Source organism: Exophiala aquamarina, assembly GCF_000709125.1.
Source record: "Exophiala aquamarina CBS 119918 chromosome Unknown aczIA-supercont1.12, whole genome shotgun sequence".
Classification (NCBI taxonomy): domain Eukaryota; kingdom Fungi; phylum Ascomycota; class Eurotiomycetes; order Chaetothyriales; family Herpotrichiellaceae; genus Exophiala; species Exophiala aquamarina.
The window spans coordinates 87,023-99,870 of NW_013550576.1; the positions used below are offsets into that span (position 1 = coordinate 87,023).

Below are 12,848 nucleotides of genomic sequence, written 5' to 3' on the forward strand. Positions count from 1 at the left end.
CCCAAGCCTACCACTTCTACCAATTCCGTGGACCCTAGGCGTCTCTATCACCAAACTCACCACCTCCACTGCGACGGGTGCCACCGCTGCTGCCGCTACGAACCTACTGACCACCTCGCTTCAGCTTCTCACCTTCCCCATCTTCGTGCGTGCGTTGTGTTTACCTTTCCAAAGACAATTTCTACCAACACTGCAGATTGTGTTTGCGCACTCGTCAATTGATACCCAAAGGCGTTGTCAATCACTCTCACCTTGTATTCACAGCGTCCTCCTTGTTCTCATTCTCATTCTAGTACCGGTCTCCCCTCGTCTCAACTGTCTTTCACCGTTTGCTGTGACTTTTCGCACTTCCCGCCTCCCAGCCTCACAATAATAATTCCTCACGCCGCAGCCTGCACCATCACCAATCCCAAATCTAGTCAGGATTGTCAGACCACTCCTGCAAAAATTCGTCCTTGCTTCTACCATCCTACACCTGTATCGAAGCGCAGCCTCAGCCCTCTCACCTAGCAGTCTCACGTTTATTTACAAGTTGATAACCAAAGCCTTCATGTCGATTGCTACCAACACCATGACAACCATCCCCACAGATTGATCTCAACCACCTGCAACAGCGCATGCGCAGTGCACAGGCGTGTGCCACTCATGAATTCACAGGCCTAAGCTCGTCTCAGAATGGGCTTTACCAGTCGACGTCCACTTCTGCCTGCACCCACTGACTCCTTACTTGAGTCGGCCGAGGAAACTGGACTGGGAACCGATCTTGGAACCGACCTTTCGCGGAGGACCGATAAAACCTGGGAAGAAATCCCTGGCGACGGAACCCCCATCACCATCTCACCCGCCCCAAAGCACAATCATCTCGGCAAGCTGCCAAAGTCTGGCCAGCAATCCCAAACCTCACTTCTCATAGAGCTGTTTGAGAACAACACGACCTCGGAATCCGGCCAGAGGCGACCTAGTCTGCGAGTCCGCTATACTCCTTCAAAATCGAGAAAGAAAGGAGAGAAAGGGGAAAGTCACATCCTGGTCACCGAATCGAAATCTACTAGGAAACCCTCCAAAACACATCGCATCGCTCTAGGTGGTAACGAGACGCTCGCCCATAATATCATCGAAGGGAGCATCAGTTCATTGGACTCTGCTGGCAATCTCCATCCTAAAGCCCCTGTCGAGATTGACGTTCACCAGGACGACGTATCTGAATACTCCTCGCTGAGTGCTTCCCCCGAACTCAAATACATCATTCCCGAGTCCGACATTTCGTCTATGCCGCCAGAGAGCTCTTTGGGTATTGCAAATCCCGTCACTATGTCACAATCAGAACAGAGCGGAAGCTTGGCAAGAGGCTCGAGTTACGACGGGGCCGCATTGAAGCCTCCAGTCATCGTCACAGGCCGGAATGCGAGTAACGAAAGAATTACTCAGAAGGTCATCGAAAAATTGAGCAACAAGCCAAGAGTTTCCGCCAGTGGAAAACGTCGTCGCAGCAGCCAGACTCCTAGCCACAGCAGTGTCAGCAGAGAAGCCGAAGTCGACGATCCAGCTGAATCCCGAGCCTATGTTGCGAAGAAAATTGACGATGACTCAAATCCCAGCGCCACAGGTTCCAGTCTGTTAAGCGGCTCGCATCTATCGGCGGAGCCGAGACCAACGGACCAGCGCTCAGTACGGTCGGGAACGTCTAACGTGTCCATCACCAATAATCCGAAATTATTGCAGACTGTTGAGGATGCTATCAGACGTCTCATTTTGCCAGAACTGACAGAATTAAGAAGAGACCAAAGACACCACCGTTCTCGACACGAAAAGTTGAGCGAACCTTCAGATGTTTCTAGCAGCACCGTTTCACGAGAAGAAAGAACCCATCGCAAATCATCCGGCAGCAAATCAAAACGGAGGGTTAGCCATGAGTCCGATGGAGCCAAGCCGTCGAGCTCTTCCCGGCGACACAGATCTCACAGATATGATGACTACGATTCACCACCATCTGAGCAGAGTTATGGTCAGTCTGAATCTGTCGAGAGCAGCAGTGTTCGCGACGAAAAGAAATCTCGCAAATCTTCCAAAAGCCATCGTGCTCGAGATGTCGCAGCTGGTGCCATAGGTGGTGCCGCTCTGACAGCTGCTGCACTCAAATCACATGACTCAGGATCCAGCCTTGAATTGTCCGAGAAGAGAAGAAGGCGGCGGAGTAAAAGTCGGTCTAGTCGAAGTGCGAGCGTCACAGAGAAAGAGGATGCATTCTCCAAACACAAAGTCCCTCCCATGCCTTTTGTAAGCGAAATCGGCACAGATCTAACCCGCAGCTCACTCCAATCTTCTGTCGATGGAGGTGCGACAACGCCTACTCGAAGAGAAGTTCGCGAGGTCATTCGAGGGTCGCCTCTCGATCAGTCATCCTCTGGTACACGCACCCCAACCAAAAGCAACCTTGATCTAAGACGTGGGCTCGGAACTCATCACGGCAACTTCTCCGAGCATGATCTTTCCGGGCACGATAGCTCAACCAGAAAAGAAATGCCCGATGAAGGGAGTGAACTATCGCATGATGTCGATGACCCCGACTTTGCTTCACATGGCTTTGCAGCATTGACGGATCCAGAACGTGCACGTGCGTATGAAAGAAATCTCCATCAACAACATCCCATTCGACGCGGTCTTAGTCCTATCCAAAGTGTCGCAAGCTATGCTACTACCACTGAGCCGAATCGGAACTCTTTTATGCAGGCACGCAGCTCAGAGTCCCTAGACTCGCTCAAAAGGCAGGAGCAGACTAATGATCAGGATTCAATCTCAACTTTATCATCTCCTCCAAGTACAGATCTAGCTCGTTCAATGCGCCCTCATGGCATCAGTCTAGAAAACCGCAGCGAGATCATGGGCCAGCATCATGGATCACTCGAAAGCACCCCTCGTCAGGTTGACCCGGAGGCAGTGTTTGACGAACAGCACCTCGAAAATGAAAGCTACCGCAAGTCTCCTTATGTTGACAAGGTCACTGCCGGCCGTCATGTCGCAAGACCACTCGGTGCGACTGCAGAAATCATGGACCTGTCGACGGGTGTCGAATCTGCTGTTGCATCGCTTATCAGTTATAGTGGTTCCCCTCGTCATAGCCAGGCGAGCTCACTGGATCGACATGAGAATAATACATCGGATAGTCCTTATTACGACCGCGATTCAAGCTATGTCAGCAGTCCACTCAAACATCAATCGTCAAGTCCCAGCAATGACAAGCAAATATTGCAGCCAGCGGCAGTTGTCATGTCTCCAGCACAGAGCCCAGCTCACTCTCTTCCACGATCGCTTGCTCGATCCGTCCAACATTCTGAGGGTCGATCCGCGAAGTCTCTACATTCTCCTCACCTCCCCTCGCCCGAGGTTACAGCCCAGGCAGAACGTTCTCCTGAATCGGACATTACTACAAATCCATCTGTCATCCAAGGCCCGATCGGCGGACTCAGTCAAGGTAATACAGATCACTGGCCCTATGACCCTACACCTCCTCGTTCACGTGCAGATCTGGCACTGCCGCCTGTCAGCCGTGGTATTGGATCCGCAGGCGCCGATTTGATTCCAGAGGCTTTGTCTATCAGTCACAACCATGATTTAGATCCTAAGCGGGACCTATACATGAAAACACAACCACTGACATCCTCTCCTGGCGCTAAAGATGAGGGTTATGAGACAGGGGCTAATGCTCGATCTCCGGGGTTGTACTCACAATCTCGAGGACTTCGCGACGACAGCTTCACGCCCGACATGCATATGCAAGACGCTGAGTTGGGCGACGATCCATTCACAATCACCAAACGGGACCAATATGCTGATGGACTCTCTCATGGCATGTCTCCCATCTTTGATGGCTTAATAGAACCAGGTCGAGAACAGATTCAATCACGGGATATTGTCAACCTCATGGATCATCTCACGGTCCGAGATGCGCAAAGAAATGCACGCGATACCGAGATCTTAGTGACCCTTGTCCGAAGCGCAGCTGAGATGCGAAACTCTTTTGAGGACATGAAGAAATTTATTGCGGAACAAGACGAGCATATGCTCGATAATGCTGAACGTCAGCACGAGAAAACGCAAAAGCTGGTTGGTGGACCCCGTCCACAGCCAATGAGTGCAACTCGTACAGCTCGCTCAGCTACATCAGAGGATGACTTGCCGAACAAACGCGGGAATGTCTTTCGAAGGGCTCTTCGCGGCCTCAGTACCAAAAACACCCACGAATTGCAGAACATTGAAGCAATGCTCATGCGACTTCTTGATGAAGTAGAGGGGCTCCGCACTACTCAGAATCCTGGGATACGTCGCAATCAAGTCAGAAATACTAGTCTCACATCCGCTGATAACGCCAGAGCACCCACTGACACGGGTTACGAGCCTGAAGGCCAGGCAGGCACTTCCTCAACTGGAGATCGCTCTGGCTTCTTCTCCAACAACTCATCACGGCAAGCAGATTATCGCACCTATAATCAGCAACGGGATTCCGGCAACCGTGTCAGTACTGTAATGGAGGACAATGAAGAGTACGATGACTACGATGCTCAGCGAGGATCTGCCAATGCTGGGAATGCTCAAGCTAGCCATACGCCACTTGATACGCCTCCAAGACACGATGGGCGGCAAGTGAGAGCTGGTTCTGTACCACTCCATACTCCACCGAGGACCACTCCCCAGAATTTTGGTTCACAGAGCAATGAAAACACTCCCCACCATTCTACAGGAGATGGCTCGGGTCGGAAACACAAGTCCTTCGCATCGACTTTCATCCCAAAGATGGTCTCGAGGTGGTCGAAGACTACGGCATCATCGGCAGACAACTTCCGCTCAAGTGCACAGAGACAACGGCCACATTCGGAAATCTCTCGCTCAGGTTCGAATCTAGGGGAATATGAGTTTGAGCATGATCCTCAAGGCGATGACCGGATACGATCAAACACATCTTTCCAGAGAGAGCACTATCCAAATGATGACGATGACGATGACGATGACCGACCTCCATCTCCATTGATTCCGAGTCAACTTTCTGACAATCCGAAATATCAGGCTCACCGAAACAGTGTCAATCTCCAGCACCCACAACCTAGACAAGGTCCGACTAGTCGGTTCCAATCTCGTTTAGAGTCCGAGGCGCAATATTATAACGATCAGCTATCCCCAACATCTCAGACTTCTTCTCAGTGGGATCATGGCTCTTCCTTACAAAATGCAATGCCACCACACGCCTCATATGGAGACCATCTGTCTCCAATACCTGATAACCCATATTCCACAGAGCACAGTGTTCACAACGACAATCGGAGCGTTCGATCCGGAACCTCTTCCCAAGGTCCTCCACGCCCACCGAAAATCTCGAATGACGAGCCTTTAGTACCACAACGCCCTCCCAAAGTGCCTATGAGCCCTTCTCAATCCAATCGGCAGCCTACGTATGTTGATCATGTTGCGGCCGCAAGAGCCGGTAGTCCTGCATTTGACAAGGTAATGTTCTAAGCCTTTAGTATATGTGTTTTGCAGACTGACGAAGAAAATAGTCTCCAGTTGCTGCGCTACGATCTCCCCAGAGCTCGGGAAGAAAACCATCAGGACCAAGGCCCTTAGCCGGAGCCGGAGGGTCGAAAGGAGACCTGAGCACCGTCAAGAGGACGCGTTTCAGGGGAAGCCCTAACCAAGTCGATAGCGAGGACGAGGCCACTCGTGCATACTGAATCGATTTGACAGGCGATTTATGTAACTTGCATCTGCCTGGAGCAGTGCAACCATTCGGGTTTACTGCATTTACAGTGGTTGAGAGCACGATTCAAGTGTGCAAACTCGTGAAGAAAGAAAGCCCTAGTCGAAGATCGTCCACGAAGGTTTGGGTAATAATGAAATGAATAATAGTGGAGCGATTGGACCGGCGACGCCTGAGAGAGTGTTAGGGAAGGGAGGCATCTAATTTTCAATGTCCTCAAAAGTGACAATTGAAATGTGGATGGCGAGGTCTCCAACACTGGCATTTCGGGCTGAAAATGAATACTCTTAAACCATCATGAAAATTGTCACTGGTGTTCATATTATAGTCGGACTACTCTCTGTGGACTAATGGCTGATGCCCCTCCTACCATTGTTGAGCGATTGTACACACAAAACTGCAGTTTCCTCCGCTGGTCAATCATCTTGCATGCAAAAGCCTTCTAGCCGCTTTATGAAGCGGGCACACCGAGCATCGACCTGTCGTGTGAACAGCTCAGCCACGAGGAGGCATAAAGTCAGGCTGGCGGTCCACCCAACCACAACACCGGCCAGCCAGCGAACTGCGCCCTGTCGGCCGCCGATAACTCCCCACACGAGATGAGGAATCCCGTACCCGACCACGTGCAGCACTGTCCCGTGCACCAGATACAGTGCGAACATGTGCTCGCCGAGATACCGCGCGAAGCGGCTTGTGAATACACGATGCCAGAACGAGGCTGAGGCCCAAGGGCCATTCGGCGAGTCTGAGTCTGGAGATCCGATGCGGTTCCGGCTGGTGTGTAGTAGTGTCACAAATAAGAGGACGCCAATCGACTTAGGGAATTTCTCCTTGCGGGAGTAGAATGCTGGGATGAAGCCGTTGACCCACACGAAGCCGGGAGCGGGTTTCTTCCAGCCGCTTATGGGGTAGGACATTAGATACAGCGCGAAGATATAGGCCGCGCAGCGAAGGGCTCGTCGGCTTATGGCAGCGTGCGTAGTTCTTGTTGACTGGGTCGTGGGCGAGCTGGGGAGCTGGTCGTGATTGAGTAATGGTGCTTCCTGTTGTTTCCGGGCAACGACACGAGGGTGATGATTGACAATGGCATCACACTGAGCCAGGGCTGCGCCCAGAAAGAACAGTGGGCCTTCCCATCTATTCCACACAGTGTACAACAAAGCCAAGGCAATAAGGCCGAACAGTCGAACGCGAGGCTTGCACTTCGCAAGGCCCACGAGAGCAATGTAGAGGTGCATCGACATTCTCGCCTCGTAGCCGATCGTCCAAAGATGCGGATCATGCTCGGGATAGAAAGGCCCAATCCTCCACACGTCGCTGAGTTTGTACAGCTCCTCGAGCCAGAAGTGCAGCTGCCCTCCGAGCGTGGCGCAGCGCCGCAGACTCGGCTCGGTAAATTGCGGCCGGAAGTAAACATCCTTCTGCACGATCATGTCGCGGAGACCTTCAAAGAGGCCCAGATATGCCGTCAGGGCGCTGATGAACGTCATGCACATCACTGGCAGATATAGCCGGAAGAAGCGCCTGAATACGGAACTGCTCAGGCTGGAGAGCACTTTCTCATGGCTGTGTCCTGCCGTCATCAGTTGGAGTGCTTTTGCGGAGCACACGTAGCCGGCCACGACGAAGAAGATGTTCACGCACGTTGCTCCGTCGTAGAGCAGTCGGATGAACGGGAGTTCGACAATGGAGCGGTGTTGTTCGTCCACACCCAATCCGATTGCTGTCGAGTCTGTGAAGGCGAAGAAGAAATGGTAGTTGAACACTACCAGCGCGGCACAACCGCGCAGACCGTCCATCCATGTTGTTGGTCCGCTGTTCAGTTTGATGCTGTTGTGGTGGTCGTCGTCTTGGTCGTCCCAAAGCCGTGATCGCAGGGCTCTTGGAAAGGAAGAGGGCACTGCTTGCTTCAGTAAAACGGCTACACGGCTTTTCTGGAGCTCTCGCGCTGCGGAGAGGAGCCTAGAGACTGGAATCTGTCGAGCCGACGATCTCATGGTGATGGCAGTATCGGAATTTGTCATTGTGGTCAGCTGTATTCCATTACTTGGTTGCTCCTAATATATAATAATAATGTGTCGAAGCACATCATGGTCATGTCGCGAAATGTCGGCTCTTAAGCCTGCCTACTCATACACAGTAGTTAAGTTCTTGTCCAGTTCTTTGAAAAGGGGGCCAAAGTAGATCGCGCAAAATTTGAGTTCTCCAATGACGGCTGCTATGGGTGGTGGATGTGGCATTCTGACACACTGACATATGCCTCATGCACTGTCACTATCTAGTGAAATCAACGACATCAGAACCCACCCCCTTAGGCGGGGCCGAGGATGTGCAGCTCGGTTGAGCCGTACATACTATACTGTATTGCGGCCGAAAGTGATCACGACGTCCTTCGCGGGATGATACAAAAAAGGACATACATTAGTACTACATAGGATTTCTCATGCTGGCGGGTCATGTCTAGGTGTGTCCAACCACGAATTTGGAGCCGGAATTCTCTTGGCAAGGCTGTCGTTCTAAGGGTTCCTCGCGCCTTGGCGAAAGGCGGCTATCAGAACGACGTCGACAGATGCACTCGCACCTGTTTCTCTTGACCAAAACTGTAATTCATATATAATACCTTCAAACGAACGCCTTTTCTCAAGTACATACATAGTGCTAACCCGACGGCGATGGTGCGTATATGACAGACATTCCACAAAAGGCCAAACCCTGACCGTCGTCCCAGCACTGCACCTTTTGGATGTGACATGCATTACCCCTCCCCCCATGGTAAGTAAGGGCCGGCATTGTCTACCTGTACGGCTTGCTATAAAATTATAACTATGTAGCTTGATGTTCTAGACAATCCATCATATGCACCCCAAACCTGGCATCTTAGTTACGCTGAATATGTATATGAATTCCTAGCAGCCACCCACAGCATCGAGTTGGGTCAATAGGGTTAGTAGTATGTACATTGTGTATGGAGGAGGGGCGGAATCGGACAAGCCATTCCTGCAATACATGTCAGACAATGCGTACCAAATGTTCCTACGATGTGGAGTGTGAGAAATATGTGAAGGAGAAAGTAGGAACGGGAAACGTGGAAGCAACAAAATGTGAACACATAGATGTCCCCACCAAAGCTGGGTGTTGAAATCAAGGGTCAACAGATACCGTATAACGCCGGGAGTACTATATACTCTTTCAGCCGAACTACGATGTACATACATCTCTAGGCGGCAGCTGTAGTCAAAGGATGTTGCCCGTTCCAGTCGTCCTGCTCATTCGGGCAAGTGAGAATGTCTGGCTTCCTTCTATAACGACGACTCTTTGTCAGTAACACCCCAGGGAGGAAGATCCAATATATACGATATTATATACTATGTACTAATGTGTACCTAGTACTGTATCTATGTAACTAGACAGAGAATTGTACTGTGGAAATCTTATGAGGATGCTTGCTTCGCGCTTGAATAGGAGCCTTATTGACACGCTTGATTTAATTCTTACTCCCCTAACCCCACTTGAAGTACATAGTAATTATAAGTGTATATATATTCACTAGGCGAGTAAAGCGAGCAGAGCGGGAAACGCGAAGTATTAAGTCCTGTAGAATTTATTTATTAGTAGTACAGTAGGTGACGCTATAACAGTTTAGAGGTACTAATGGGGAAGTAGTAGCACCTCACTACTATGTACTAGTTAATACGTGCTGAGTTCAGGAAGTAATGCATCACGAACAAAGCCGAATACGGTTAGCCCCGCACAATCGATCATCAGCTACTATATATACTACTATATAATTAAGCATATAGTACCCAGATACTACTATTATACTTACCAAAGGAAAGAGGTACTGTAAGAGGAATACTACTTATGTATATACTGAATCTCCGCCCACTTCGTTTGAAAGTCTAGTGGAAGATCGGCCTTATATTAGTCCTCGTAGACATAAGTAACGCCGTTCCTCGCTCGCGATATGCCCCCCTTCTACTTGGTAGTTTCCGGCTGGACTTTTTGCTAGAACGTTGTTTGTTGTCCTTACTGCGGCGTTCACGTCCTTCTACGGTTCCACTTTCAAGCTCTCATCGACTGTCCTCTTTTCTAAGCGTGTTTACCCTAACGAGTCTCCCTCCACACTCCTGGAAACTATTGGGACATTTGCCTCTGACCCTCTGACATCTGGATGTATCCTAATTCTGAGTAAAGGTTGTCGGAAACATAGGCATTGTGTTCAGTCTATGAACCTTAAGCTCCAGCTCTCTCGTATCATACCATCATGGACAGCCTCTCAAAATTCATCATCATCTCTGCGTAACGTGTCAAAGTTCAAGACCAGCTGCTTCTTGACACTAGAAAGCGGCGCCCGAAAGGCTCACCAACCGTGTCGAGTAACGCAATGGAGATGACCAGCAAATGGGCACCCGGAATTGGAATCTCGAGGGATCTCGATTGTAAAGCCATTTTTCAAAGCCATAAAGATTGGCCTGCATTTGCAGAGGACACAAACGTATCCTGTAGATGGATGAAATGTAAGGCGTTGGAAACTGACCTGGCTATCGTCAACACCGCAAATTCGTCGTCCTTTTAACTGCTCCTCCAAGGAATTGCCGGTCCTTTTGTCATTGCTGTAACTCTGTTCATCAGCCCATCTGATGCGGCCTAATAGCTGGATTCCCTCTCGCTTCTTTCACTCCCGCAAAGAAAGACTCCACCTGCTCTTTAGTAATAGTAATATAAGGCTGCATTTTGATTTTCTTAGCTTCCATGCGAGCTATCTCTCGCTTCTTTACGTCATCGGCGGTAGTCTCAGATCCTTTAAACGTCGACAAGTATTCAGCGACCATGAGATGCCCATTCGACTCGGCACATTCAGCTAGCGATTGGCCAGATTTAGTGAGGGGTATAGTTCCGGGGGTGTACAAGCCCTCGGCGAGGAATTGACAGACATAGATGTAGCCTTTAGATGCCGCAATGTGAAGTGCCGTTCGCCCCTCATGGTCGGCATGGGTGAAGAGTTTGCGCATGAAGATCGAACCTCTGGACAAGTCTCGACATTCGTTCTCTGCCGCGTCAGTGTTGAGTTCCAAAGCATGCGCTGCAAGTGTTATCATCACATCCTCGTCTCCAGTTCCAGACGCAATCTGAAACGCAGTGCGCCCATCTTTGTCCTCAACTAGGAAGACGTCAGGGCTGATGTTTGTTCCATAGTCTCTCAGGAAAGCTCCTATCAAGCTAGAGGCAGGAGAAGTCGTTCGGCTGAGGTCAGCACTGGGCCGATAGACCGGGAGCGTCTCGTCGTCGAGTTCAACTAAGTAGTGGAGACAGTTCTTGCCGTTTTCATCGCGGGTCCAGATCGAGTTGACCATCCCCTTGCTCTTAAGCTGCCCATATATGTCGAGGATGGTTTTATTTATCTGGTAATGCCATCGCTTCTTAGCGGCACCCTTACATAGGGAGTGCCACGGCGACCCGGTCTGTATGTCCTGCGCGGACGAGATAGCCTCATAGTCTAGCAGCATTCTCACGTGATCTGGACCAGGGCATAAGCAGCGCACTGGAGCGGTGATATCCCTCGCACATCGACACCGTTCGGATCTGCCCCATTCTCCAGGAGCAGGCGCGCCGTCCTTACGTCCTCTTTCTGGGAGGAACTGCACGCGTATCCCAGAATTGTCTTGCCGAGATAGGAAGTCGTGTCGAAAAGATCAGTGTCGCCATTTGCAGACGCTCCGTGTCGGAGGAGAAGACGAAACATGTCGGACTGGTGGGGAAGTAAATAGCCGAGAATCGGCACGTGAAGCACACTGGAGGTCGAGCCTCTACCACCAATGTCGATGTTCTGGGTCGGGGGAATCTGAGCTCCTTCTTTGAGGAGGAGTTCTACCACCTCTATTCAGTTTTGCATTGCCGCTTGAGCAATCGGAGGAACACATCCATGGGGTACCACGTTGACGTTGGCGCCGTGACTTATGAGATCGGAAACCACCTTCAGGACCAATTGCTCGTCATCCGGCCGGTGCAAAGCTGCTAAAAGGGCAGTTCCAAATTTACCTCCAGTTACACTAACATTTGCTCCGTTCTGAAGCAGCAGCTCCACGAGGCGTCCACCAGATAAGTCGTAGCGGGCAGCAATTTGGAGCGGCGTATTCGCACCCGCCCCAGACTCGCACTGAGCCTTCGCTGCGAGCAGCAATTCAAGCGCTTCAGGCGATACTCCAGCATTAATTACAAAGGCGACCAACGGCAGTCCACGAGTCAGAAGTGACAGCATTGGGATTGGCACCGTGCTCGAGGAGCATTTCGACAATGCATGCCACTCCTTCGTTGAAATAACTGTCGCAGGCAACGTGCAGCGCAGTCAGCCCGGACGCTGCCTCCAATTTTGGATCCGCTCCTGCATTGAGAAGTGCATTGACGGCACGGACTCGATGATATCCGCAAGCAACACCAAGTGGCCAGTCCCATGCCGCTCTGGACGCCGGTGCCCCGGGGTCGTGGTCAATCGGGAAGCGGTTCAGATGCCAGGTTGCCTGGGTTGAGAGCAGGGTCTGTAAGATTGAAGAGCTCGACTCGTCGTCATTCCCGCCCATGAGAGCCAAGAGCGGACATGACCTGCCCCATGAGTCGACGAGCATCGGGTCCGCTCCGTTGTGGAGGAGAAACAGCACAAGGTCTTTGTGCGATGCGGCACAAGCACAAAGAAGGGCTGTGGTTATGAGTTGCCGATCCTTAGGGGAGCCAACATTCTCGAATGGCGTATCAATATCCCAGCCCATCTCCGCGAGCCTGCGGCACACTCCTGTGTAGCCTTTCCGCGCGGCGTCGATCCAGAGCAACGACGTGTCTTTGTATCGCGGCTGAAACCCAGAGTCAAGCAGTGTGAGAATCATAAACTCTGACCTGCCTCTGAATGCGGTTGCCGTTCCTCCTATGGAAGGGTCTTTGACCATAGTAGCACTGGCTAAGATATAGAAGAGTAACATAGCCACAAGAACAATTGATAAGATTCTGATCGAGTCCCGATCCTGGGCGGAGAATCGATCGATGCCCAGCTTCGACGCAATCCATACCGCCATCAGATAATGACTGAATATCTTCACAAGGCGAAATA

At 50.9% G+C, this 12,848-nt stretch overlaps 3 protein-coding genes across 3 annotated transcripts; 1 reads left to right on the top strand and 2 right to left on the bottom strand.

Annotated features, from left to right (window-relative positions):
- Nucleotides 1-675: 675 nt before the first annotated feature.
- Nucleotides 676-5,723, top strand: A1O9_10035 (uncharacterized protein; the record flags this gene model as incomplete). The annotated part of the gene is made up of 2 exons (XM_013400771.1): nucleotides 676-5,496; nucleotides 5,550-5,723. 2 exons carry the CDS (start codon nucleotides 676-678, stop codon nucleotides 5,721-5,723), a joined length of 4,995 nt encoding a protein of 1,664 aa, XP_013256225.1.
- Nucleotides 5,724-6,165: 442 nt separating this feature from the next.
- On the bottom strand, nucleotides 6,166-7,773 carry A1O9_10036 (uncharacterized protein; the record flags this gene model as incomplete). Its single annotated transcript, XM_013400772.1, has 1 exon — nucleotides 6,166-7,773. One exon carries the CDS (start codon nucleotides 7,771-7,773, stop codon nucleotides 6,166-6,168), a length of 1,608 nt encoding a protein of 535 aa, XP_013256226.1.
- A 2,604-nt stretch (nucleotides 7,774-10,377) lies between these two features.
- A1O9_10037 (uncharacterized protein) lies at nucleotides 10,378-12,813 on the bottom strand (the record flags this gene model as incomplete). The annotated part of the gene is made up of 4 exons (XM_013400773.1): nucleotides 10,378-11,267; nucleotides 11,324-11,624; nucleotides 11,682-11,917; nucleotides 11,967-12,813. 4 exons carry the CDS (start codon nucleotides 12,811-12,813, stop codon nucleotides 10,378-10,380), a joined length of 2,274 nt encoding a protein of 757 aa, XP_013256227.1.
- Between the last annotated feature and the right edge of the window lie 35 nt (nucleotides 12,814-12,848).